At 32.9% G+C, this 24,067-nt stretch overlaps 2 protein-coding genes across 2 annotated transcripts; one reads left to right on the plus strand and one right to left on the minus strand.

Annotated features, from left to right (window-relative positions):
• Window positions 1-2,691: 2,691 nt before the first annotated feature.
• Window positions 2,692-4,876, minus strand: LOC122501831. Its single transcript, XM_043611593.1, has 4 exons — window positions 4,325-4,876; window positions 3,537-3,809; window positions 3,181-3,316; window positions 2,692-3,093 (listed from the first exon to the last, which is right to left on the minus strand). Exons 1-4 carry the CDS (start codon window positions 4,474-4,476, stop codon window positions 3,052-3,054), a joined length of 603 nt encoding a protein of 200 aa, XP_043467528.1. The 5' UTR covers window positions 4,477-4,876; the 3' UTR covers window positions 2,692-3,051.
• A 7,072-nt stretch (window positions 4,877-11,948) lies between these two features.
• On the plus strand, window positions 11,949-12,827 carry LOC122501875. The gene has a single exon (XM_043611637.1). The coding sequence runs from the start codon at window positions 11,949-11,951 to the stop codon at window positions 12,825-12,827; it is 879 nt and encodes a 292-aa protein (XP_043467572.1).
• The last annotated feature ends 11,240 nt before the right edge of the window (window positions 12,828-24,067 follow it).

Raw genomic sequence — 24,067 nt, forward strand, 5'->3', positions numbered from 1 at the left:
TGTCGTAGATAGTCCGTGACGACAAGTCTCCGTGATACGCTCACTGGAAGACAAGTCTCCGAAATTCTATTATAAAATACTTAACAAATTATTTCATTTGCAAGAAATAAGGAAACTTGCAGAAAGATTAGACGTCAAAATAAAATCAAATATAACAATTTTAATCAAACCAATTATAAATGAAAAAGCTATAGAAATTTTAAACTCTGTCATCTCTTAGACAATTTTCCCTGCAACTTTTCATTTTCCAACTAACAATTTTCCTCTAATTTTTTCTTGGGAGAATTTCTTTTTTTTTGTATTTTGGACTTTTCTGTTTTAACACAGAATCAAAATTTAGAATCATATATTATGAAAGAATAAGTATTTTCTTGATTCTATTTCCATTTTTTTATCATGCATATTCCATGCAAGTTGCAAGGAATATTCCGCGGTGGCGATGAAAAATAATCACCAATTTAAAAATGGAATTAGAATCGGGAAAGAAGGGAAAATATTTTCCTTATATGCTTTTCCTTATTTTATTTTTTTTGTGTGCAAATGAATGAAATACCAGTTATAAACTAATTGGTTTAAACCAATTAGTTTATAATGCTCTCCAATTTGTCTCCAGGAATAATTTAATTATTCATAAAAAAAAAATATTTTTCTAATGGCAATATAAACGATAGAATATTAATTTTAAAAAAAAAAATACCGCAACTCCAATTTTATTCTTAAAAAAAAACAATTGAAAAGAAACCTGTCAATTTAGAATTCAGAAATATCTAATTTTATAAATATATATATATATATATATCAATTTAAAATTTTTGCAATTTTTAATTTAAAATTTCTTTGGTTCCTAAAAAAAGGGGTGTGATTTAAATTGTATAATTGTTTTCTTATTTTCTCTATTAAATGCAAGAAAGTCTTTGTCATCATTCTTCACGTATCAGGTTACAAAGAAAGACGTGTTACTCTTTATATGCGAGTACACTAGGTCACACTATGTCCTTGTAATTAGAATCTTTCCGCATAATTTTTAAGAAATACTCTAATACAACTAATAGTAAATAACAATCTGTTAAATTATCTTTTTTTTTATTTCAATTTTTTTTTCTTGAAAATTAATATTTCAATATAATAAAACTAAAAATTTAATTTTATTATTATTTTTTTTTACTAACAATTAATAAATGTTTTTTTTTATTAATGGAAAAGAAAAACAGTTACAACAAAAATTAAAATATTTGTGATTCTTTCAAAGGATTTAAGAATCATGATAAATCAAAACATCAACCTCGAAATAAAATTAAGTCAATCAAATTATAATATCGGCTAAACTGTAAATAATTTTTTTTTTACATATATATTATAAATAATAATCGATAAGTAAATAAATATAAATAAAAGTAAAACTTAATTGTACAAATAACAATAAAACAAGATAATCGATATTACATAAAAGAAAAATATATAATAATAATAAATAATATAATCAATAAATATATTAAAAAAATTTTTTTTTTTCAAATGAAAAAGGACATGATAGTAAAACTTACCATCTAAGTTCGGGTGGATGGCTAGTTTATATTATTTCTACAATCACTAATTAAATTATAATTATAAATTTAATAAATTAAGTAAAAATAAAAAAAAATAAAATATATATATATAGTAGAATTCTTAGGATAGAAGTTTTAGTATATAAAAAAAAAAAATATATGTGTAAATAAAATTATAATAAACAATAATAAAAAAAATTATTATTAATATAATTATTATCATTTAGAAGAAAAAAAAAAAAAAAAAAAAAAAAAAGCTAAATAAGTAATTTAACAAAAGTGAATTTATAAAATATTATTTTAATTTATTCCTATATGTAAATAATTGAATTTAGTTAAAAATAAGTTTTATTAAAATTATAGTTAAACGATATGATTTTTAGCATTAATTGCAATTAATTTTCAACATTTTTATTTTATTAATTTCCCAATTAATAAATTTTCAACAATAACAATAAGATGTACAATATAAAAATATTAAATTTATTAATACAATAAATAATATGCTATGTATTAGTAATGATAACACAATAATTAACTAATTAATTAATTCTAATATGTTTAACATGTAGATTTAGTAATGAAATAATTACATTAACAAATAAACAGATTAATAAACAATTATAAATAAAATTTATTTAAGTAAAATAAATAAATAATTAATGATTTAATGTTATGGTTATAAATAATATTTAATAAATATGGTATTAAAAATATATGCATATTATTAAACAAATAATTGTCTCTTGACCTTGCATTTTTTTTTAATTTTAGATCATAATCAACAAAACAAAATTTGAAGCTTTTAATTGTACTTATTTAAATATATATATGAGAAATAATTGATTTTAGTTAAAATAAAATCTAGTAATATGACCCTAGCCGTTATTGACATATTTGTTTGGAGATTAAAAATTTAAATATTAAAGGTTGTCGTAATTGGTTGTTGGTTGTTGTTTTTGTTTTTCTCTTGCATCATAATTATTTTTATATTAAAATCTAGAATTTTATTCCCTCTCTTAAATCATAACTAATCAAAATTGGTATGACGTTAATTATTATCGAACAATTTGTTTCATTTTAAGATAGTATTAAGCCTTAATTTTCTTAAAGTTTTAAATGATTTGATGGATTCTTAACAAATAATTTCAAATCTAGAAAGACCTCTTTAAAACAAATGAATAAATAAGTTAAATGAGAAAAGTTACAATTTATATACTAATGTGTGTACTAACATAAAGACGTGGGATCATGAATTAAACACGTCAGCAGAATTGCAAAAATAAAAGAGACTACTATATTTATTTCAAGAATTCACCTGAAGGTTACACTAGAATACTTGAATGTCAATTCTTATAAAATACATTAATATAGTTCCACAATTTTTTTTTTGTGTTGTTTAAAGTTTCGTTAAAATAAGACATTGATATAAAATAATTTTTATTGCTTATTTAATACTTATAAAACACGTTGCCTGATTATACATGTCCCAGCCAACCTTATTTTAACACCCCAACCAAACGGTGTTCAATTCCACAGCCCATCTCTAAAAAAAAAGGGGAGAGAAAGCAACATTAAAGAAAGAAAAACTCGTATATTAATTTTTCAAGTAGTTAGTATATTTGTTACTCACTGTTTCCCAGCGATGACGCAATAAGGTTAATTCTTCCCAATCTTTTTCATACTCCTGTATAAAAATCAATTCAATCGCCGGGTTTACAGGGCGGTATCCCCGACGCCGTGGAATTGCATAAATATGACAATAATCGCTGAAATAGAACAGAAAGTAAGGTACAAATATATATAGATTAACATTTTATTAAAATAAATGTAATATTAAATTGATTTTTTTTTTCTCTCGATTTTTGGGGGACGTGTATAGAGTGTTTTTCTTTTGCCTTTTGTGTGCGTCTTCCAGGGGTCGGTTGAGTTAATTTATTAAATAATTGTGGAAGAATTTACTAAATATTTAATAAACGTATTACTTACAATTGGGAGATATTTACGCCCAACGGACCAATGACTTTCTCCATTTGCTCTGATTGCGGAATGGCAATCACTGATGGAAATATGAATGACGAGGGACACCAATAATTCCTCGTCTCATAACGTTGTCCCCATACCCAACGATATTCTTGTGTCCAAGTGTAATCCTCTTGGGCACAGGGAGTCCCTTTGGACGCCTCTTCGTCCAAGGGCCAACAATAATGCCAATCAGCCCTAGGAGGTGCCTCTTTCCAGTGTGAGACAGTTACATGAACACTAAAAAAAAATTTCAGTTTGTGTCTTATACATATTGTAATAATGGAAATGATCTATTAACCATAAAATTGATTTCCTTTAAATCATGTTCTTAATCGTTATCAGAAAATAATTTTTTGTAAAGCTTTTAGAAATAATTATCTTGTTTATAAATGGTTTAACAATTAATAATAATAATAAAAAAAAAAATTTTTTTTAATTATTAATCCTAACGAAATATTAACAATCTTGGACAATTATGATAATATAACTAAATTACAATTACTAATAAAATACTTATAGTAAAAGAAATCAAAAAAAAAAAAAAAGAGAAAAAAAAAAAAAAAATTTTTTTTTTGCTAAATGGTTGTTTTGAGAATATAAATGTTTAACTTCATTAAGGACAAATGTGAATTCAAAATAATAAAACCAGAACTTGTTAGTAAATTATACCTCGGTTTTCAGAACTAATTTAATTAATGCTTTAATTTTTTTTTTACAAACATCAAATAGAAAGAGAACATAAGTAAACTTACCCACGTTCGCCATTCCGGATTCTGGTTTGCAGCTTCTGTTGAATTTCTGCTTGTTTAAATGACAGCAAAGAATCACTATCAGTCACATTATTTCGAACTAACTCCAATGCAGTCATTGCAGCGGAAAATTCAAATACATTTACACTTTCCATTTTTATTATTATTCTTTTCTCACCTTCTTGTTTGAGAACTCTTTCAGTACTAAAAGGATGTAACGATAATGCGCTTCAAGTTGGGGCTCAGGATCATATTTTTGCAACACGGCAGAAATTTTCTTCTCGAAATCTTAGTATTCAACAATATATAAAGAACATATAATATATACACATCCACTCTTTTAATATCATTATTTAAAAATTGCTTAAATTTTATCTCCTTTTCTATTCTGGAAACAAATTTACAGGAATATTCCGCGGTGGCGAAAAAGAAATGTATAAATTTCGATTAAAATATAATTTTTATTAATAATCTTATTGCTCCTTTATATTCTTTTCTCCTCAAAATTTAAAATCAATTTTAATTAATTAAATTAATAATTAATATTTTTATGACTTCTTTTCCACCTTTGTTATAAAGGTTATGAAAGAAAGTAGTCAATTATTTATAGCAATTTTGCCGCCTGCATTTGAGAGAATTAAGGATGGGTCAAACTAATGGTCATTTTTTTTTTAAATTAGGGGACACTTACGGAAAGGCAGGTAAAGGTTACTTGGTGTTACATCATAATCATCCCCGCATAAAAGTACCGTAATTACAAATACCCTATAAAGATGAGTGATTAAAAGAATGACTTTTCTCATTTCTTTCTCTTGTATGATGAAAATAACGCGCTAAAATAAGTAATTTTAATAACACAATGTAAATGAAATTTAATCTCATCAAATATATTAAATTTGGAGTATTCTTTGAGACAAAATGGAGAGCTATGTTTTCATTTGCAATATATCTTTTTTTAATTTTTTTTTATAGCAGGAATGTTGTTTATTTTATAATAAATAATATTCTTGCCTCTCGACGTGACGAATACAATTGACGAATACAATTAACGAATACAACATAACGAAACGTGACTCACTAAAGACTCTGAACATAACCTAACAATATAAGACAAAATTCATAAACCATTTTATTTAAAGAAGAAACTTGTGACAGGAGTTATCCGCGGTGGTGATGTAAACATCACTTTTAACCGTGGATGAATCTTGATACTTTTTGTGCCCAATTTCAGACCAAAGTTATAAATATATATATATAATCAGTTAATATTCACAGTTGACCAAGACATACATACGAATACATGAAAACAACTAAGAAATTCCTGACAAGTAATAACAAAATAATGGTTGCCAATTTTAACCATTATTTTCCACTGAAACTATTATTAACAATTTTTGTCTAAATTTTAGGTCTAAATAAAATTGATGACGCAACTTCTATTCCCAATTTGACAGACATAATTTCGAATATTTATATTCAGATGAATGAGAAAATCAAGGGCCAATTCAACAAAATTTAAAAAAAAAAAAACCAGAAGTGGATCGTCATCAGTCACTCAAAACCCACTGGTGAAGGAGTCCTTTTCTTCTTCTTTCCTTTTTTTTTTTATCAACGAACCTAATTCGATTGCTATTTGGTAAATGAGACAAGATAACACACCTCAAATAAATGTATCTTTCTTTTCTGATAGATAGTAGATAACACAATGAGACAAAAATTCTCTTATTCTTATTTTATTTATATGTTAAACATTTAAAATTCGTTCGACGTGTGTTATCAGTTAAAAGGGAAAATTAATGTTTACGCATCTAAATTACTAAATTAATTGTCTAAATTAAATTCAATTATTTCACGTAAACAATATTGTAAATCTTATAAAATTTTCCAGACTAAAATATAAATTATTTAGAAAGGGGTATAAACTTAAAATACACATACTAAAAAAAAAACAATTATTAAAATTATCCTCTTTCTAAATAAATAAATAAACTTCTCCGATGCCTTAAATTTACAGTATAACCTGCCGAAGTGCAACTCGATATTTTTAATTTTTTTTGGTACAACAGAATTTATAAAATTACAACATTTCAAAACTAAGTGAAAATGATTCTTGTTGGACATTATTAATTATAAAAACTATTTAAAGTAGCGTTGCATTCCGACAGGTCCGATTGTAATCGTTTTTGAGAAAACATAAGATTGTAATCTTGAATCGATGAATATATTTTATATTATGTATTAAGGATGAGAGTAATGATTTTCTTTAAATTAAGGTATCCTGTTATAAAGCATTAAGTGTTTATTTTAAACTTCCACTGGTAAAATGGATAGGTTAAACAAAATTAGTGATATACTTAATTTAAGGTGGATTTTTACTGTTTTTGTATGTGTGATTTTGAAAACATGCATGAGATAAATTTTTTTCTTTAACACAGATGATTAACAAACAAATAAACAAAAAATCAAATTGTTATTCAAAGCTCACATTCAACTATTGTTCTACGATAAAACTACAAATTTAAATATAAAAGAAAAACATTTATCACATGAAGTATTTATGCGTTTCCTGAAAGACATGAAACTTATGTCATAACCCAAGTTCATTTTCATTGCGACTTGTTTTCGGGGACGAAAAACGGAATTTCCACGGTGGTTTGTTACGCCACATTATCGTAACAAAAATTTTACAAAAATTTTATATTTTATTTATCATTAATTAAAAGCAATTAATGAAATGCATGCTTAGCATTTTGAAATCACGCAGAAAATGAACTCGGTTCAAAGACCGTAAGCCTTTTCTTCCGTCTGAAAGTACTATTTCAGCAATTAAATTGTTTTATTTTCATGACTTTCAGGTAAATCAATTAATGAAGGGCTATCATTTTTATTATTTTTATGATTTAAGAAACAACAACTACATAAGCAAATGAGTGTGTGTGTATACGTGTATATGTATATATATATGTTGCCTATTTTATTTAAAATAAAATGTAAAGGAAAAATTATTAACTATATTAGAATTAAAATAATAAAATACAATATATATATGTGTATATATATATATATATATACACGAAGAATAGACGTGAGGCTACACTCAACGCGTTGAGTGAAGACTTCCCGCGCTCCCCACGCTCCCCTTGACATTGTGCGAGAGAGAAAGAAGATTGTGTATAGCATCGAAGCGTTCTCTCTCAGGCATATTGTTCTTACAGAGTATTGCGTACTCTTTCTGTCCTGTAGCTCTTTCTCCCTCTTACCAATGGCGAATACTATTGTAATCGTCTTTTAAAAATTAAAATGCATCTTTTAATTCTTTAAATCTTTAAATACAGGGTGAATGATGGCCCAACCTTAATTAAAAATATTTATACAATTAACAATTATACGATATATAAAGATGGGAACGTTTAGGCTATTATTATTATTAATTCTATTATTATTTCTTTTCTTTCAAAAATATAATTTATCTCTCGTTTCCCTGTACCAACCTAGCTTATAAACCTTGCCCGCCATAAATTGCAAACTTGCGGAAGATTCCAATGCACATTAAAATAATTATTGACAAATGATTTAACGTTGGAATTGTAACAACCTTTTTTTTAGGGTTACAAAATAGAATGGAATTTCTATTTTGAAATGTCCATTATTTCCAACTTACATTAATCCTATTTTAAGAGATTAATTAAAAAAAATAAATAAATAAACAAATTAAAAATTGTTTCAATAATTAAAAGAATATTAAAAAGAAAATATTCTTTCTAAGAATACAAGAAAAAGGAATTTATTTCAACATAGTGCAATGAACCGATTCCACAAAATGCAAGTTCAGCAATTTTGGCATGGCAACAGGACCAACGCCCTGTCCCCACCTTTCCATATTTCTTAAGGAAGTAAAACTATATAAGCACATTAATTAGATATCTAAATTGTTCAGTTCGGTTGCCGCGACCCCCAGAGGCTAGACTCTGGCATCGGTGTAAAAGAAATTTCTTAAATCCTATAACGTTCCCGTCCGATACCGAGGATCCGAATTAATTGTGTGCTTACACGAATAATTCGGTCGGACGAAAATAAAAATACAAATTACTCCGAAGTCCACGGAGGCCATTTTCAAAATTTGAGAACAGTACGGTTTCCCACAGCACAGAGACTTGAACTCTGTCGGATTAAAATTTTTTTAAATTTCCTATAACGTTCCCGTCCGGTATACAGGATCCAAATTGATTGTATGCTTATACAAGCAATTTGGCCGGACGTAAAATAAAATTTTAAACACCTCGAAATCCGCGGGGTCGTCTCAAAAATTAAAATAGTGGGGAAATAAATTTAATAAAAATCCTTTCTTGTCAAAAGACCGGCCGGTTTCGGTTGTTGCCGCGTCCGCCCTGTTTTAATGGTTTGAGGAATTAACTTAGGAAATTGATTAAAGAAAATAGGGCCATCTCAAAAGCCCACGGTGTTTAAATATATTAATAATTATAATATATTTAATTACAAAATATTTTCTGTTTATAACAATTTTTCAAGGACAATAAATAGTGCGTATTGTGAAATCTTCGCCCGTCGGGAGAATTCTGGCGGTAGACTTAAGGTTCCAGAACGGGTAAGTAACTGTATCGTTCTGGCTAGTTTTACCCCATCCTCCTTTCTTTTATTGTTTGAGAGGCGGATGGATCCTTTCTTTAATTTACAATAAATCATAACTATTACTCTTAAATTTCTTTCTATTAATTTCCTATATTCTCTTTACCCCCCCCCCTTCCTAATAAATTTCTGAATTTTGGCAACTAGGAAACACGAATCCCAGTAAGTTAAACAGAGCTCACGCTCTGGCAGTTTGAATTCCTCCAACAAACTGGAAAATAGGGCCATCTCAAAAGCCCAAAATAATCATTATAGTTAAATCAACTATATTAATTATTTAAATATTTTCTCGTTCGTAACAGTGGAGAGAAAGAGTGAAGTGTGTACTCAAAAATAATAAATAAATTAGATTTGAACTGTGAGTTCACGGTGTAGTGTGTAATTTGTAAATTTTGGATTCCTACTCCTTGCTGTTCCTTCTAAACCTTTTGAGGACGAGCCTGGAAGAACCAGAGGGAGAGCCAAAGTTGGAGACCAAAAGGAGGAACACCGTGGGTAAGTCGTTTTTGACGATACTGTGCCAGTCGTGTCTCGCCGTTGGCAATTTCTGCTTGCCAATTGTCGAGCAGAATTCCCTCTGAGTGAGAGAGAAACTCAGAGGTGTTGAATTGTTGTGAGTTGAGCCGAGTCGAAATTAAATTTTATTAATTAATCTTAAAATTAATTGGCGCCTGACGGCGAAATTTATTGCTATAAATTTCTATTTATTTTCTTATGTTGAATGCGTCGGATTTTGCCTGACGTAAGCAGAACTTTGGACAATAATATCAATTGTTCAAATTAAAACGTCACAAAATTTGGCGCCCAACGTGGGGCCAGGCTCGAACCGAGACACGACTAAAATTTATTGATTGCCAGAATATTTTTCTCTGTGTATTATTGTGATCATATTGCCAGAATTTTGAATTTTCAAAATTGTAATAGCCAGACAAGATTATTTGTTCTTGCCAAGAAAAGTCAAAATTTCCATTGCCAAATTGTTTATTAATTTACTTTGCTAATGCCCAAATTTATTCATTCATAATTTATGAGTAAATTATTGCCAAAAATCGTGCAAATTAAAATTGTAGAGTGCCTTTGCCATTTAATTTGAAAAATTTCCTTTTCTTTTGAGACTATAAAAATTCCCTGCCGTGATAAAAATTAAACTCAACAATTAAAATTTTTTTTGTTTGTCGAAGGCCAGTTTTGTGAGAAAATTCCGAGTAAAATTCCCAAAAACTTGTGCAAAATCAAAAATTTTCCCCAAAATTTTATGCCGAGCACATGTTAGACCGGAAATAAAATTCGAATTAGTCACGTGACTGTAAATAGTGCGCCGGACGGTCGAGAGAAACGACGCGCCGGGATATTTAAAAATTTCGACAGCCGAGAGAAAGTTGCGCGCGCCAGGAAATAGTGGCCTAGTAGTAGTAGTAATAGCGGCTACACAGAGAGAGAGAGAACAAGAAGAAGAGGCAGAGGGAGAGTCGAATCACCAGTCCGCCAGAAATTTAAAAATTTTAAAGGGGGCCCTCCTTGAGTAGTCACGTCCTTGCTTCAAGACAGCACAGTGCTGTATATACTAATTGCGCACCCCCCTGAAAATTTAAAAATTTTCAGACCTAGAAAATTTTTCCTTTAAAATTTCTTTTGAAATGACAAAGGCAATTGACGAGATGCAGGATTACAAGAGACGCATGAGCGAATTAATTGAAGTACCATGCGTACGCCGAGCATGGGAAAAAATTAAAATCATGCAAGTTGGCCAGATAGTGACGAATTTATTGAGACACCAATTGTGTATCAGTGGTTCGCCACAAGTTTTGAAAGAGAGGCTATTGCGAGCGGAAATGAGATTAGCACTAAACGACGGTAGTGATGTGCCATTTTGCGATCGGTATGACTTAGGAAATTCCGACAAAATCTTTTTGTTGGAAGCGTTCCCGGAGCCAGAAATGGAAAAATTTCCATTTGTGAATTACCGCAGGGGTGGCCAGATGTCATCGTCAGATGACGAAACATCAGACAGCGGGGCGAGTCAGGTCATCGAGCGTATTAGTGCCAGGAAAACCCTAGGGAGTGGGGGAAGTAGAACCAAAAATGGAGCATCGTACAGTAGACCCAGTCCGACCAGCGTTGCGTCCACCCCAAATTTTACACCCACAACCCCAGTCATGAGAACAGCCAGCATGACGACGTTTTCCCCCATCACTACCAGTGCTCAAATGAGTATGACAACGAGCACGATCATGACAGCGCCCCACACTATTCAATCGGCTACAATGGGACCTAGCGTACAAACCATGCGAGATTCGGTAGTGAGGTTAGGCTTATCTCCCGAAATTGAGAGGCTAGCAGCTTATGCTGAGAAAATGGACAGACAGTATTCGGGAGGGGGCTGGGAATGGCAACAAAGCCAATGTAGGGCCGCAGTCAGGGACGGATTTAAATTGACCCATCATCAAGAATCCAGAATTGTGTCCCCCCAAAGAAAACAGCCAGTAGCCGAGACCTCACACTCACATCACATTAACGAGAGAGTGAGGCCCACACCTGCCCCTAGAAACCAGTCAAGCCGGAGTAGTGTGAGTGACGTTAGTGTCACTCATTGAAGAGTGCCGAAAAATGGAGAGCCGATCACGGAACTTGAAAATAATGAGAGCGCGAATAGTAGAAGGAGTAAAAGAGACAAGGTAGAGAGACGAATCGAGTATGATGATAGCGAGGAGAGCCGTGGAAGTGAAAAGTGTAGTTGTGAGAGTAGAAGCGAAAACCGAGTGAGTATAAAAAGCGAACGAAAGGAGAGAAGAACACGAAAGCCGAAGAAAGCCGCAAAGGAGAGCCGAAGATCAATCTCAGATGACTCTACGAGTGAGTCCGAATCAACTTGGTTGTGGTCGACGATGATGATGTCATAGACGAATTAAAAGCCAGGACTCAGGGCAAGGGAGAGAAAATTTCCCCATACCTGACAAGTTTTCGACTAATATTAGGTCACATGAAACGACCTTTGAGCCAGAAACAACAAATCAAGGTGGCCTACAAAGGCCTGACTCCAGCCTACCGACGCCAACTGGATAGACTGCAGTTCGAGTCATTGAGCCGGATGGAGAAGATCCTAAGGAACTACGAGAAGGCAAAGGACTTGGACGAAAGATATGCCCCGCCCCCACCTAAGGAAAAGATGCGTTTTCCGTCAGCGGCCGTAAAAGAAAGGAAGAGTGGACACAAACACGTAAAGAGCGAAAAAGTGGCCGCCTTGGAGAAAGAGCCTGAGTCGAGTAAAAGCGATCACTCCACAAAAGCCGATAAGCCGAAGAAAAAGAAGAAGAGCCCAAAAAGTAAGAAAGAGAAAAACAAGCCAGAAGAAAAGAGTGTTGAGGCCATCAGTCCAGCAACACCGAATCAGAAGCCAGCAATGGTCCAGGGTCAAGTTGTCAGTACAGCGCCACCACCAGCAGTACAAATGCCAATACAATTCGCGTACCCAATGGTTTATCCAGGGATGTTTCCACCTGGAATAAAACCAAATTACCCCAGGCCAAATGGTTCTAAAGGACCCAAGCCGGGGCAACATGGTACACAAGCCCAAAATACCACTAAAGAATTCGTCGGGGCATGTTTCCACTGCCAGACAGTAGGACACCGAGCCAAAGACTGCCCGCAGAGAACTTGTTTCTCTTGTCAACAACAAGGACATTACGCCAATCAATGTCCTCTGAAGCTAGTACAATCACAAGCGTGTTTAGTGTGCAAAAGACCGGGGTGCAATTTCCTAAACTGCCCAAACTGTATGGCAGTAAGAGCCGCGATGGGAAACGGTATATGGGGGGCACAGAACAGCGCTGTACCCCCCTCCAATAAAATCGGACAATAGGAAACAGTAGTGTAGAGAGCTTACCTGGGATACTTATTGGACAGAGAAGGTCTGAGGCCAGACCTGAGTAAGACAGAGCCAGTAAGGAACTATCCAGAGCCTAAGAACGTTAGACAACTTAGACGTTTCTTAGTCATGGTAGGGTGGTACTCTCGCTTCATCCAAAACGACAGCGAGATTAAGATACCATTGCTGAAATTGCTACACAAAGGCCGAAGGTGGGAATGGGAGGACGAGCAACAAGAAGCTTTTGAACAGCTTAAGCAAAAGCTGTCAACCGCGCCAGTATTGGCCCGCCCTGACTTTACGAAGAAGTTCACCATTCAGTGTGACGCCAGTTATTACGCCATTGGAGCCGTACTGGCACAGGAGTTCGAAGACGGAGAACACCCGATAGTCTACATCAGCCAAGTCCTAACAGAGCCAGAGAGAAACTACAGTGTGACAGAAAAGGAATGCCTGTCACTACTGTCGTCGATCAAGAAGTTCAGGCCGTACATTGAAGGGTACAAATTCCACGTGATTACGGATCACAGTGCCCTGAGATGACTAAGGAAATTGAAAGATCCAACAGGCCGATTAGCCAGGTGGGCCCTGGAAATGCAGCAGTGGGACTTCGACATAGTTCACAGACGAGGTGCACAACATCATGTCCCTGATGCATTGTCCAGACTGCAAGAAGACGAAGAAGAGTCAGTAGCCGCGTTTGACTCCATTGAGGACCAATGGTACATCAAACGCCGTGAGTTGGTGAACCAACATCCTCAGAGGTTCCCAAGGTGGATCGTAGAGAACGAAAACCTATATCGGCATAGAAGTGACCCACTTTTATTGCCGATAAACGGAGACGAGGATGGTTGGAAGTTAGTGGTGCCAGAAGAGTACAGAACCCGAGTGATGGAAGATGGACACGCCCAAGCTTCGGCCGGACACTTGGGTATTGAGAAAACCTACGACAGAATAGCACGAGAGTACTATTGGCCAGGCATCTGGAACGATGTACACAACTATGTGACTCATTGCCTCCAGTGTCAATTGCATAAGGTGTCTCAAACCGGACCAGTCGGACTAATGGGCCAGAGGATCGTCGAGAGACCATGGGCCGTAGTAGCCGCAGACACGATGGAGTTCCCACCGAGTAAGAGCCAGTGCAAGTACCTGGTGGTGTTCCAGGACTTGTTCTCGAGGTGGATAGAGGTGAAGCCACTGAGGTCAGCAGACGGGAAGTCGGTAGCCAGAGCATTTGAGGAGTTGGTCCTATTTAGATGGGAAACACCAGAGTACTTGTTGACCGACTACGGTAAGGAATTTGACAACAAACTTCTCAAGTCAGTACTTGAGGAATATGGAGTCAAACATATCACGACACCACCGTACCAACCACAAGCCAACCCAGTCGAGAGAAGTAACAGGACCCTAAAAACTATGATCTCCACCTTTATTGGTGCCGATCATAGGAATTGGGATTTGCATGTTCACGAATTCCGTCACGCCGTGAACACAGCAACTCAAGCGGCAACGAAAACGTCCCCAGCGTTTTTAAATTATGGAAGGCACCCGAAGCCAGTGAAGAGCCTGCGAAGAGAAGTAGAGAGTAAGAGAAAAGTAGTTAGAATAGAGCCGGAAGAATGGATAGATAAAGTCAAGCGACTAGACGCGTTAAGAGACATGGTAGCCAGACACATTGACAAGGAACGGGTAAGACAAGCTAAATATTATGATAAATGTAGGAGAGACGTAATCTTCAAAGTAGGTGACTTAGTGTTGCGAAAAAGCCATAAGTTGTCTAGCGGAACACAAAAATTTGCGACAAAACTAGCGCTGAAATATGAAGGTCCATTTAAGATCATCGAGGTCCGTTCACCAACGGTTTTCATCATACAAGATGATCAAAGCAAACGAGTCCCGAAAGTTCACATCACCGACCTAAAACCATACTTACCTATCCCAAATTTGTAACATGTTATACGTCCGCTACAAATTAATAAAATTGTTTTAGATCGAGAGGAGAGCCGGAGAAGGAGAAGGTGGGCCAGTAAGAGAAAGGAGAGACAGAGAAGAGCCATGCCATACACACCGCCAGGGAGCCGTAGAGCCAGAGAGAGGGGTGGACGGCAGCCAGAGGAAATGGGGCGAGAACGAGCCAGAATGGAGAGAAGGGGACGAACACAGTCCAGACATCGTCCGTTCCCGGAATTCAGCGAAGGAGATGCCAGTACGGAGGGTCCGTCATACCTCTCGTTCCCAATTACCGAGGGGGCATCAACAGAGCCGTTAATGGTCCGACCCATGGCCCGAGGAGAAGAAGTAGGAGAGCCAGAGGAGAGCCAAAGAAGTCCTGATCTCGAGGAAGAAGAGGGTGCCGTAGGTGGAGAGATTGGCCTAGTAGTGCCAACCACGGAATGGGCTGATCTCAGTGCCTTGGAAGCCGAACTGGAGAAACCGAAAACAAATCGAAGACCTGATGGGGCCGAGATAGTGGTGCCTTACCGCTGGCCGGCAGATCAACGCCCTGGCGAGAGCATGGAGGCGTATGAGAGTCGACTAGCCGAATTCGAACTAGATCGATTCCTACGCCTCCAGGAACCACTAACGTCAGTTGCCCTAGAAAAGATCAGGGCCAAACAACGTAGGGAGATAGAAAAAAGGAAAGAACCAGCCCTACGAAAAGAGGACATGGAGAGCCAAGAACCAGCGGTGAGAGCTCAACGTTCTCATTCTCCCCACCCAGGACCACCAACTAAGAGGGCCGAAGGGACAGGAACACGACCTAAGGAGACAGAGAAAGGGAGACATATAGAAAGGAAGCCCGAAAGAAACCAGGTTGCAAAACCAAGAAGAAATGGGGTCATCTTCGGGGGCCTAAAGGAAATCGAAACGTCGGAGGTTCTGGATCCGCCTCCCTATGGCTGCTTCAATTGCTGGAGACGCGGACTTAAGGACATGATCCAAGGCCCAAAACATCCCCGGCTCTTGATTTTCAGCAAGTTCCCATGGGCTATAGTCGATTACGAATCTAAAATTTATATAATTTAAAATCAACATTCTAACTACCGTAAACTGGGGCTATTAGGAACAGATTTCAACTTTAAAGTCTTGCAACTTTTTTGTGTATTGAAATATTGCCTTAATTTTTTGTTTCTTTTCTTGATCTTGGCGAGCACATTGAAGGGTTAAATAATTGCCTTGATAAAAGCTGGAATTTTAAACAAAAAAAAAAGAAAAAGACGCTTTTTTCGAAATTATAAAATGGGGCTATTAGGAACAAGGCGTTAAAAACCATTTAAATGTATTTAAATCAAATGATTTAAATGATTTAAAAACGATTGAAACGATTGAAACGATTTAAATGTATTTTAAATCAAAGATGTTATTTTTTATTGCTCGGAAGCAAACACAGAATATAAAACAAATGTAAAAACAAAACTAAAAGAGCGAATGTGTGTTTTAAACGTTGCTGGTTTTATAGTAGAGGTCGATGATGGAATCACTAGTCGTTTTTGCGACTTGTCGGTACCAACACTCTTTTACAATTTCGAACCATCTTTGAACACAAAAAACCAAATTAGGTGATAAAAAACAAAAGAAATTACGAAAAACTTACGTTTTGACAACACACTTTAACAATTCGGAAGACATAATTATGTTTCTTATATACCCGCCGTTTGTGAATTTTGGTTTTTGTTTCTAAAATCTTACTGTAAATACAAAATAAACGTATTTATTACTTAGTGAACTTAATAAAGTTTACCATAAGAAATCCTATTAATAAAAAACAATCACTTTGAGATGTTAAAAATGAAACAACTTACATCAGCAATCAAATGTTTTCCACGTTTGAAACTTCACTAAAACACATTAAGTCACTTACAAGCTACTATTGTTTACAAAATATTTAATAATCACAATTATTGCATTGAAAAGTGTTGCCAGTTACCGCAGTAACAATTTTTCAAAAGCAAGTAACACAATTTATCGATAAACGGCGCCGATAGCATCAACTCCACCCGAAAACAGAATTTTGTTCCTAATAGCCCCAGTTTACGGTACCAATAATAAAAAGGGGGATATATATGGGTGATTCTCCACAAAGTGGTAACTTTTGAATATGTTAAAAATTTTTTTTTAATTCAATTTTTTGGAAATTTTTTATTTAGATCTTTTTAATAAAGCTTGAGAATGATTATTTTATAGATATTTGAGCTTAATTCTTTCTTTAGTTTTATATACAAACAATTTAAAAATTTGTAATTTAAAGTTTAAATAATTTATTTGAAAAAGTTAATTTTCGACTGTTAATAATTATAAATAGTGTAAATAAGCAAATAATTACTTTAAACTGCTTTAATTAATAAATAAATAATATTTTTACTCATACCTGTTATTGAAATTACATGTTTTGATACAGGTTAATCGAGTTTAATAATATTCATTCAAAAAAACAAAACACTTCCATTACGCGAAACGAAATTAGGAACTGGAGTTTACAGGAACTGGAGTTTACAAATCAAAGAAAAAAATTCATTAAAACCGTAAAAATTTATAAAAATAAACAATTTTTGCAGATTATTAAAGAGATTTGCTTACTCTAAATCACTATTTTTTTTATTTTTTTTATACATTTAGAATTCGGTAATTCTGGCGGAACTGGAGTTTACATACCATTTAAAATACGCTATAAAATAATAGTAACTTTTGTAGTTTTAAATCTAAAAATTATATTTCTTTTTGCAAATTTAACATAAATACAACTTATTAACTTAAAAATATTAATGGCAAATAAAATCGCACTAAAAAAGGGAACAAAATTAATGAAAATCAATGAAATTGTAAACTCCAGTTCCAAATAAAAAAAGAGTGAGGAAAATATTAAAAAATATTTTTACACAGATTTGTTAATGGAAATTAGAAAACGACACACAAAAACTTAGTTTTTGAGATAAACTTTCGAATAGAATAAATGAAAAAACGTTTAAAATAAAGTTTGTGCAAAATAAAACATATTAAACTTCATGATTCATGTGTGGAAAAACGACAAATGTGCATTTTTTGAACATTTGCAATTGAATTACAACTTTTGTTTTAAATTAAAATTTTTTTTCGATTATGATATTACTAAAAACATATTGAAGATTAATTATGCAAAAGGTTAAAGTAGATTAGATAACAATTTTTCAAGTTATTAAATAGGGAACAGTGGGGAAGCAAAAGTGACCACTGAATGAAGAATCACCCATATATATAATTTCCTTATGAAGTAAGTGATAAAATTTTTTTTGTTTGATATTAAAACCTATAGCTTATACAATAAAATTTTAGATTTCTGTCCGCTTTTTACTTATTCCATTCTGTTCTCCAATTCAGCCAAAATTCTCCGAGCGCGTACGCAGGCATAAACCTTGTCTAGGACAAGTTGCTCCTCCTTGGAGGGGCCTCTAATCTGTTTTTCAGTTGCCTCATTCTCCTCTTCGTACATGTATGACAACACTTTCTGTTTCAAATCTTCTAGGCCCTCGCTCTCAAGGACGCGCAACATCATCCCCATTTTATTCTCCCTTCCCTTTTCAGACAGAGGCTCATTTACACCTGTAAATACCGCGGACCCGAGAATAAGAGGAAGAATAGACATAATTTGGGATGTCGTTTTTTTCTGTCGTGGATTAGACATCGTAAGAGAGATTGATAAGAACTACACAAAAGCAATAAAAAAAAATATATATATATATATTTTTTTAAAAATTACACACACAAATAACGCTAAAATGTTCTCCGCAAAATTTAAAACCTTTCAAAAGAAAATTTTTTTATTTTTCAAAATAATGTTCTTGATAATAATGTCCATGTATTAATTTCACACACTATATTACTGAAATTAAATTTCGCAAAAGAAAATTTCAAATTTAATTAAATTAATAAAAAATTAATTTAATTTGATTTTAATTTTTAAATTTCTCGCTCGCGAGACAAAGAACAACTAGAAGGTTAGTAGATCTTAGTAAGGCTCACGTTTCACCAGAGCAAGATAAGCACTCATACATTTTTACTAAGACACCTATGTTAATTTATGTTTAAAAGAAGCCTGAATTTGAAAAAAGTAATTAAAATCTAGAGAAACAAATATATGTGACGCTCCACGAGAAAAGGGACCTTAGCTGCAAAAAAATTAATTTTGAGTTATTTATATCATTCCGTACTTTTTGAGTTGCTCTTTCATATACAAAAGGCAAAAATAATTTCTACTTACGGTTTTTTTTGTTATCAATGTTTAAAAATGAACCTTTTGAGTGTTTACACCCGGTTGTTTAGAAAATCAGCCCCTCTACTTTCTAACACAACTACACAGGTTATGTACGTACAACTTATGCGCTTCGTGTAACATGGATAACTATCAATGTGAAGTGAGTAGTGGGACTGACTTTCAATGAAACGTCTTGACCAATCAGAGTGGTTCCACTTTAAATGCCTCTCCTGCAAAATTCGTCTGTAAGTCATAAGGTCCCTTTTCTCGTGGAGCGTCACATATGTATTCTTTAATGTGACCATTGTTTAATATTAGATTAAAGCAAAAGTACTATAATTCTATGTCAAAAAATCAATGTATTAACAGCGTTATTTCGATTAGCACGAAATTAATAAATATTCAGTTGAGAGCATAAACAAATTTTGGGGACAAAATAATAAGAATTTGGCGGTGGATTGTTACGAAGAAAAATATAATTCGACAGCATTGTATGATAAAATAATTCTTTCGACATCGGAGCTCGCTACAATGTAGAGAGCCTTGATGCCGGACACCCGACACCCCGATAAGAATTTCCGCGTCAGCCCTGATGTTATATTATGGTATAATATAATTGTAATATGTATGTGTATGTGCGGCATATGTATGTATTTTGCTGCTGTTGTACAATATAATTAAAGCTCGCGGCAATATTACGAAGCAAAATGGGCGATAAGTAATATTGTCGCGTGTATTGAACAAATGCGGGCGTTGCGGCAACGTTATATATGAAGTTTACTAACGAAAATTAACATTGCAGCAACAAAGTACCAAATAATTTTATATTTATAATGGAAAATATATAAAAATGGCACAATATTGCAGCCTAATTGTTGGAAAAGAAAATTTAAAAATCATATGAAAAGTAAGAGCGTTGATCATAGTGTTTGTGCATGTGCCCGGATGGCTACGGCAACACATACACAAGCGCGGACTTGCTGGTTACGAGAACCAACACAATCACGGACCTGTCGGTTGTTGGTGAACTCTGCCACCGACCACGCGCTACAGACACCAATACATGCGTGTCTCATTATAGCGTCAACTCGTTGTTTGATCCTCTCGAGAACCTTCCATTTTCCCCGCCGGCCCATAAGCTGCGAATCACATCATCACAACAAAAGCACGTGCGTTTCAACAGCTGACTCAGTGACATAAGATGCTTAAAATGCACCTTGCTTTCAGTATATGTAGATTGCAAGATTAAAGGAAGTATTATTGGTCTTATAGCTAAACATTTTAATTCAGCTATGCTGTTTTTAAAATGACTGAGGACTATAAGTTGCAATTATATATGTATTATATTTTAATGCATTATACCTGCATATATGTAGGGGTAATATAATTACAAAAAAAATAATTATTATATTGGAACGTTATAACTAGGAATTATAATTATATTATTCAAATTAATATAATAAAATAAACAATAATATAGTTATACAATATTTCTTAGTTAAGAAAAAAAATAATAATTTACGAAAATGATCAAATTTCAGACTATTTCCGTTCTCCCGAAACTGTCGTGAGAATCTAAATTGACAGCAAAACGCAACGTCCAATGGGCCGCGTATTCTCCCTTACTCCTAAAATCAGAAAATTCTTAGTTAACAAAATTGTCCCACTTTGGAGGCAAAGCAAGGACTAGAGGCTAGTCGAAAATTTTCAATTAACGCAGTACAACTTCTTGACTCTTCCGAGCAACACCTCTCCTGGCTTTAGCCTGACAAGTGTTGCGAGAATTCAAGAACGACGAGACTAAGTCCGTCTGCGCGTCGGACCCCCGTGTAGAACCAGCGAAATATCTGGTATAATACGAAAGGCGGACGATAAAGTTAATAGAACCTTCTAACCGACGAAGTCCGTGTGAAGTTATAGTTGGGTGCAGATCGGGATAAATAGATTAATTTTGCTTCTCCTGATTTTTGTCTCTGACTGGCCAGTCCGTGCGTGTACCACCTGCGCCCTCCCGGTATAGTGGCTCGCAACGTAGTTTTCAAACTTAAAAATTAGAACAATAAGAACAAAGTTGATTGTAAACAACGAAGATAAAATTGTTTTGCCCGACGTTAACCAGAGTACATCAACGTGGCGTCGGTAGTTTGTAAGTAGAACTGTATCGTTCCATTTATATTAATACAACTAACTTTTCTTTTCTTCCAACACATTAAATTGTATTTTACACATTTAATTAACTGAATAAATTACGCATTTTTGTGAATCAATTTTTTTTATATACTTACCTTTAGTCAAAACTTCTTTCTTTCGCAAATTTACAAACACTTACAGCAGAAACGGTTTCTTCTAAAAGTAGGATTACGACCCCACACAATTAAACAGGGCCTTGAAGACCCTGGCAGCTTGGTGCCTCCCCAAACCGACTTTAAATAAGAGCCATCTCAAAAGCTCGAGTAAAAGGAACAACATAAATTTATTAAATAATAATTGAAGCTATCACTCGGCAAATTTATAATAATAAAGTTGAAATTATCGATCACTCCGAGTCAGGTTGAAAAAAATATAACAAATTATATATTTTTTTTTATTTTACGTTTTAACGGCACAGCCGTCCTCATCAGAAACTAAAATTTTATTATAAACAATTATTAAATGAAATTACATAAACAAAGCGAAAAATGTTTTACAAAATACATTTTGAAACGTATTCATTCTATAGAATCTAATACTCAAAAAAATAATGTTAATTCATTTTTATATAGTAGACAACCTAAAGTTTTTTTACCATATGTTCAAGACTTATATGAGAGAACGTCCGAAACACTTAGAAAATATAATATTTTATCTGTTCCTACTAATAACCATGATTTTAGTCACAATTTAATGAAAAAAGGCAAGGATAAAAATATAAAATCCGAAACAACTAATGTTGTTTATAAAATTCAATGCAAAAATTGTACCGCATCGTATGTTGGTGAAACTAAAAGAATGGTAGGGGTACGAATTAATGAACACAAGAATTCAAAAGTCGGTGTCACTGCAACTCATAGAAGTTCACTTAATCATAATTTTGACTAGGAAAGATTTCATATACTTGACAAAGAAACTAATGAAAGCAAACGCCTAATTTCTGAAATGATTCATATTAATTTGCAAAAGAATTCGATAAACAAAAAGGATGACACTCAAAATCTTAGTAACTGTTATATACATTTTCTTAACGATAAGAAATATTTGTGATTTCCACTGTTTAATCGTACTGTAACGTTTCCTATTTATTATTACTTATTGTAATTAGTTTAATGACCTTTCTATTATTTATCATTGACAGACTGTGTAATAGTTTTATATTTGATAAGTGTCAAGTAGCAATTTGCGTTGATCAGAACGACAAATTTTCAGATGTTTAATATTATTTATTCTTTTTAAAAATATTTTTACTGGTAAAAGAAATTTTAATAATTTTTTTCATTTATGTATTTTTTATTTGTATTGTTTATTTTGTAAAACATTTTTCGTTTTGTTTATGTAATTTCATTTAATATTTGTTTATAATAAAATTTTAGTTTCTGATGAGGACGGCTATGCCGTTGAAACGTAAAATAAAAAAAAATATTAAATTTGTTATATTTTTTTTCAACCTGACTCGGAGTGATCGATAATTTCAACTTTATTATTATAAATTTATTATTTTGGTTTAAAACAATAAATTAAATTCTATAAATAATATTAATTCCTCACTGTCTTTCAATTTAAAAATATTTATTGTAATATATACTTACTTTTAAATTTTTTGAAGTTTTCTTCACTTAATCCTTTAAATATGTAGTAAAAGCAATGACAAATATCAAGAATAATAAATATAAAAAATAAAATGTTTGAAAATTAAATTTTAAGCTTTTCTGAAAAAAAATTTAATTTTTTGAATGATGATGACGATGGTAATAACAATGATGATAAGCGAATGGACTAAATTATTATTAAAAATTACTATAGGATATTTTTGGATATTTTTCTTTCATAAATAATTAAAACACATGATCAAGATTTTTTTACATTATTTATTTATTTTATAAAGTATATCAAATTGTTTTTTGAAAAAACTACAATTTCTGAAATCATTACACTTTTTAAATCAAGAAATTAAACATTTTGAAAAACAAAATTATACTTTTTAATATTTAAAAAAAGAAAATTTAAATTTAAAGTTTTATTAACCCCTTCGCAGTCAAGACCAAAATCTTATATGTGGGCTCAAAATGTCAACAACTTTTTAGAAAACTAAAATTTGCGCAAACGAGACTATTGTAATTGAAGTCGCTGATTACGAATCCGACATCAGTTACAATATTTCCTTTAATATTATTCATTACAATATTTCGATTTTTTAATATACCTTCTTCTTCTTTTCTAATTGCCTGAAACGTCTTGGTCAGTTTGCAAACTGCCTAGGCAGTTGACTAAATGACTAATTGAATTCATTTAAAAACAGTCATTCTACTAACTTCCAGCGGTTGGCCAACTGCCTAGGCAGTTTGCCTACTGCCGAATTATGCTATCTGCCTACAACATATACACGTCATCGACTGCCAAGAGGTTAAGAAAAACCTTCAAATTTTAAACATTTTTTTTAAATATTACAAATTCAAAATTAGTAAAACATTTTTTTTAAAATGAACATATTGTTCTCTTTTACAAGACGAGTGGTGACTCCACCGTTGATAGTTATAATATTTATGTCATACAGATCACTTCCAGCATTACTTATATTGTATACTGTAATCGCATTATTGCATATCTCTAACATAGAACTTCGTTCCATGCAGTACATCCACTTTACCGGAATTTTAATGTTGTGTTCAATGCGTATATATTCCGATCTGAAACAAAGTAACAAAATATTTCTTTGAAATTTATTCCAAAAACTTTTATTTTCAAAAATGATTGAATATTTAACTAATTAATCTTTGTCCAAAGCAATGAAATTTTTTTTTAAATTGAG

This window comes from Leptopilina heterotoma, unplaced genomic scaffold (genome assembly GCF_015476425.1).
Source record: "Leptopilina heterotoma isolate Lh14 unplaced genomic scaffold, ASM1547642v1 Lhet_217, whole genome shotgun sequence".
NCBI classification, from domain to species: domain Eukaryota; kingdom Metazoa; phylum Arthropoda; class Insecta; order Hymenoptera; family Figitidae; genus Leptopilina; species Leptopilina heterotoma.

Coding starts and splice junctions, on each gene's coding strand:
- LOC122501831 (XM_043611593.1), bottom strand. CDS start 4,476: ATGGAAAGTGTAAATGTATTTGAATTTTCCGCTGCAATGACTGCATTG. Junction 3,810..4,324: donor ATCCGGAATGGCGAACGTGG/GTAAGTTTACTT, acceptor ATTTTTTTTTAG/TGTTCATGTAACTGTCTCAC. Junction 3,094..3,180: donor TGCGTCATCGCTGGGAAACA/GTGAGTAACAAA, acceptor CTTTTTTTTTAG/AGATGGGCTGTGGAATTGAA.
- LOC122501875 (XM_043611637.1), top strand. CDS start 11,949: ATGAAACGACCTTTGAGCCAGAAACAACAAATCAAGGTGGCCTACAAA.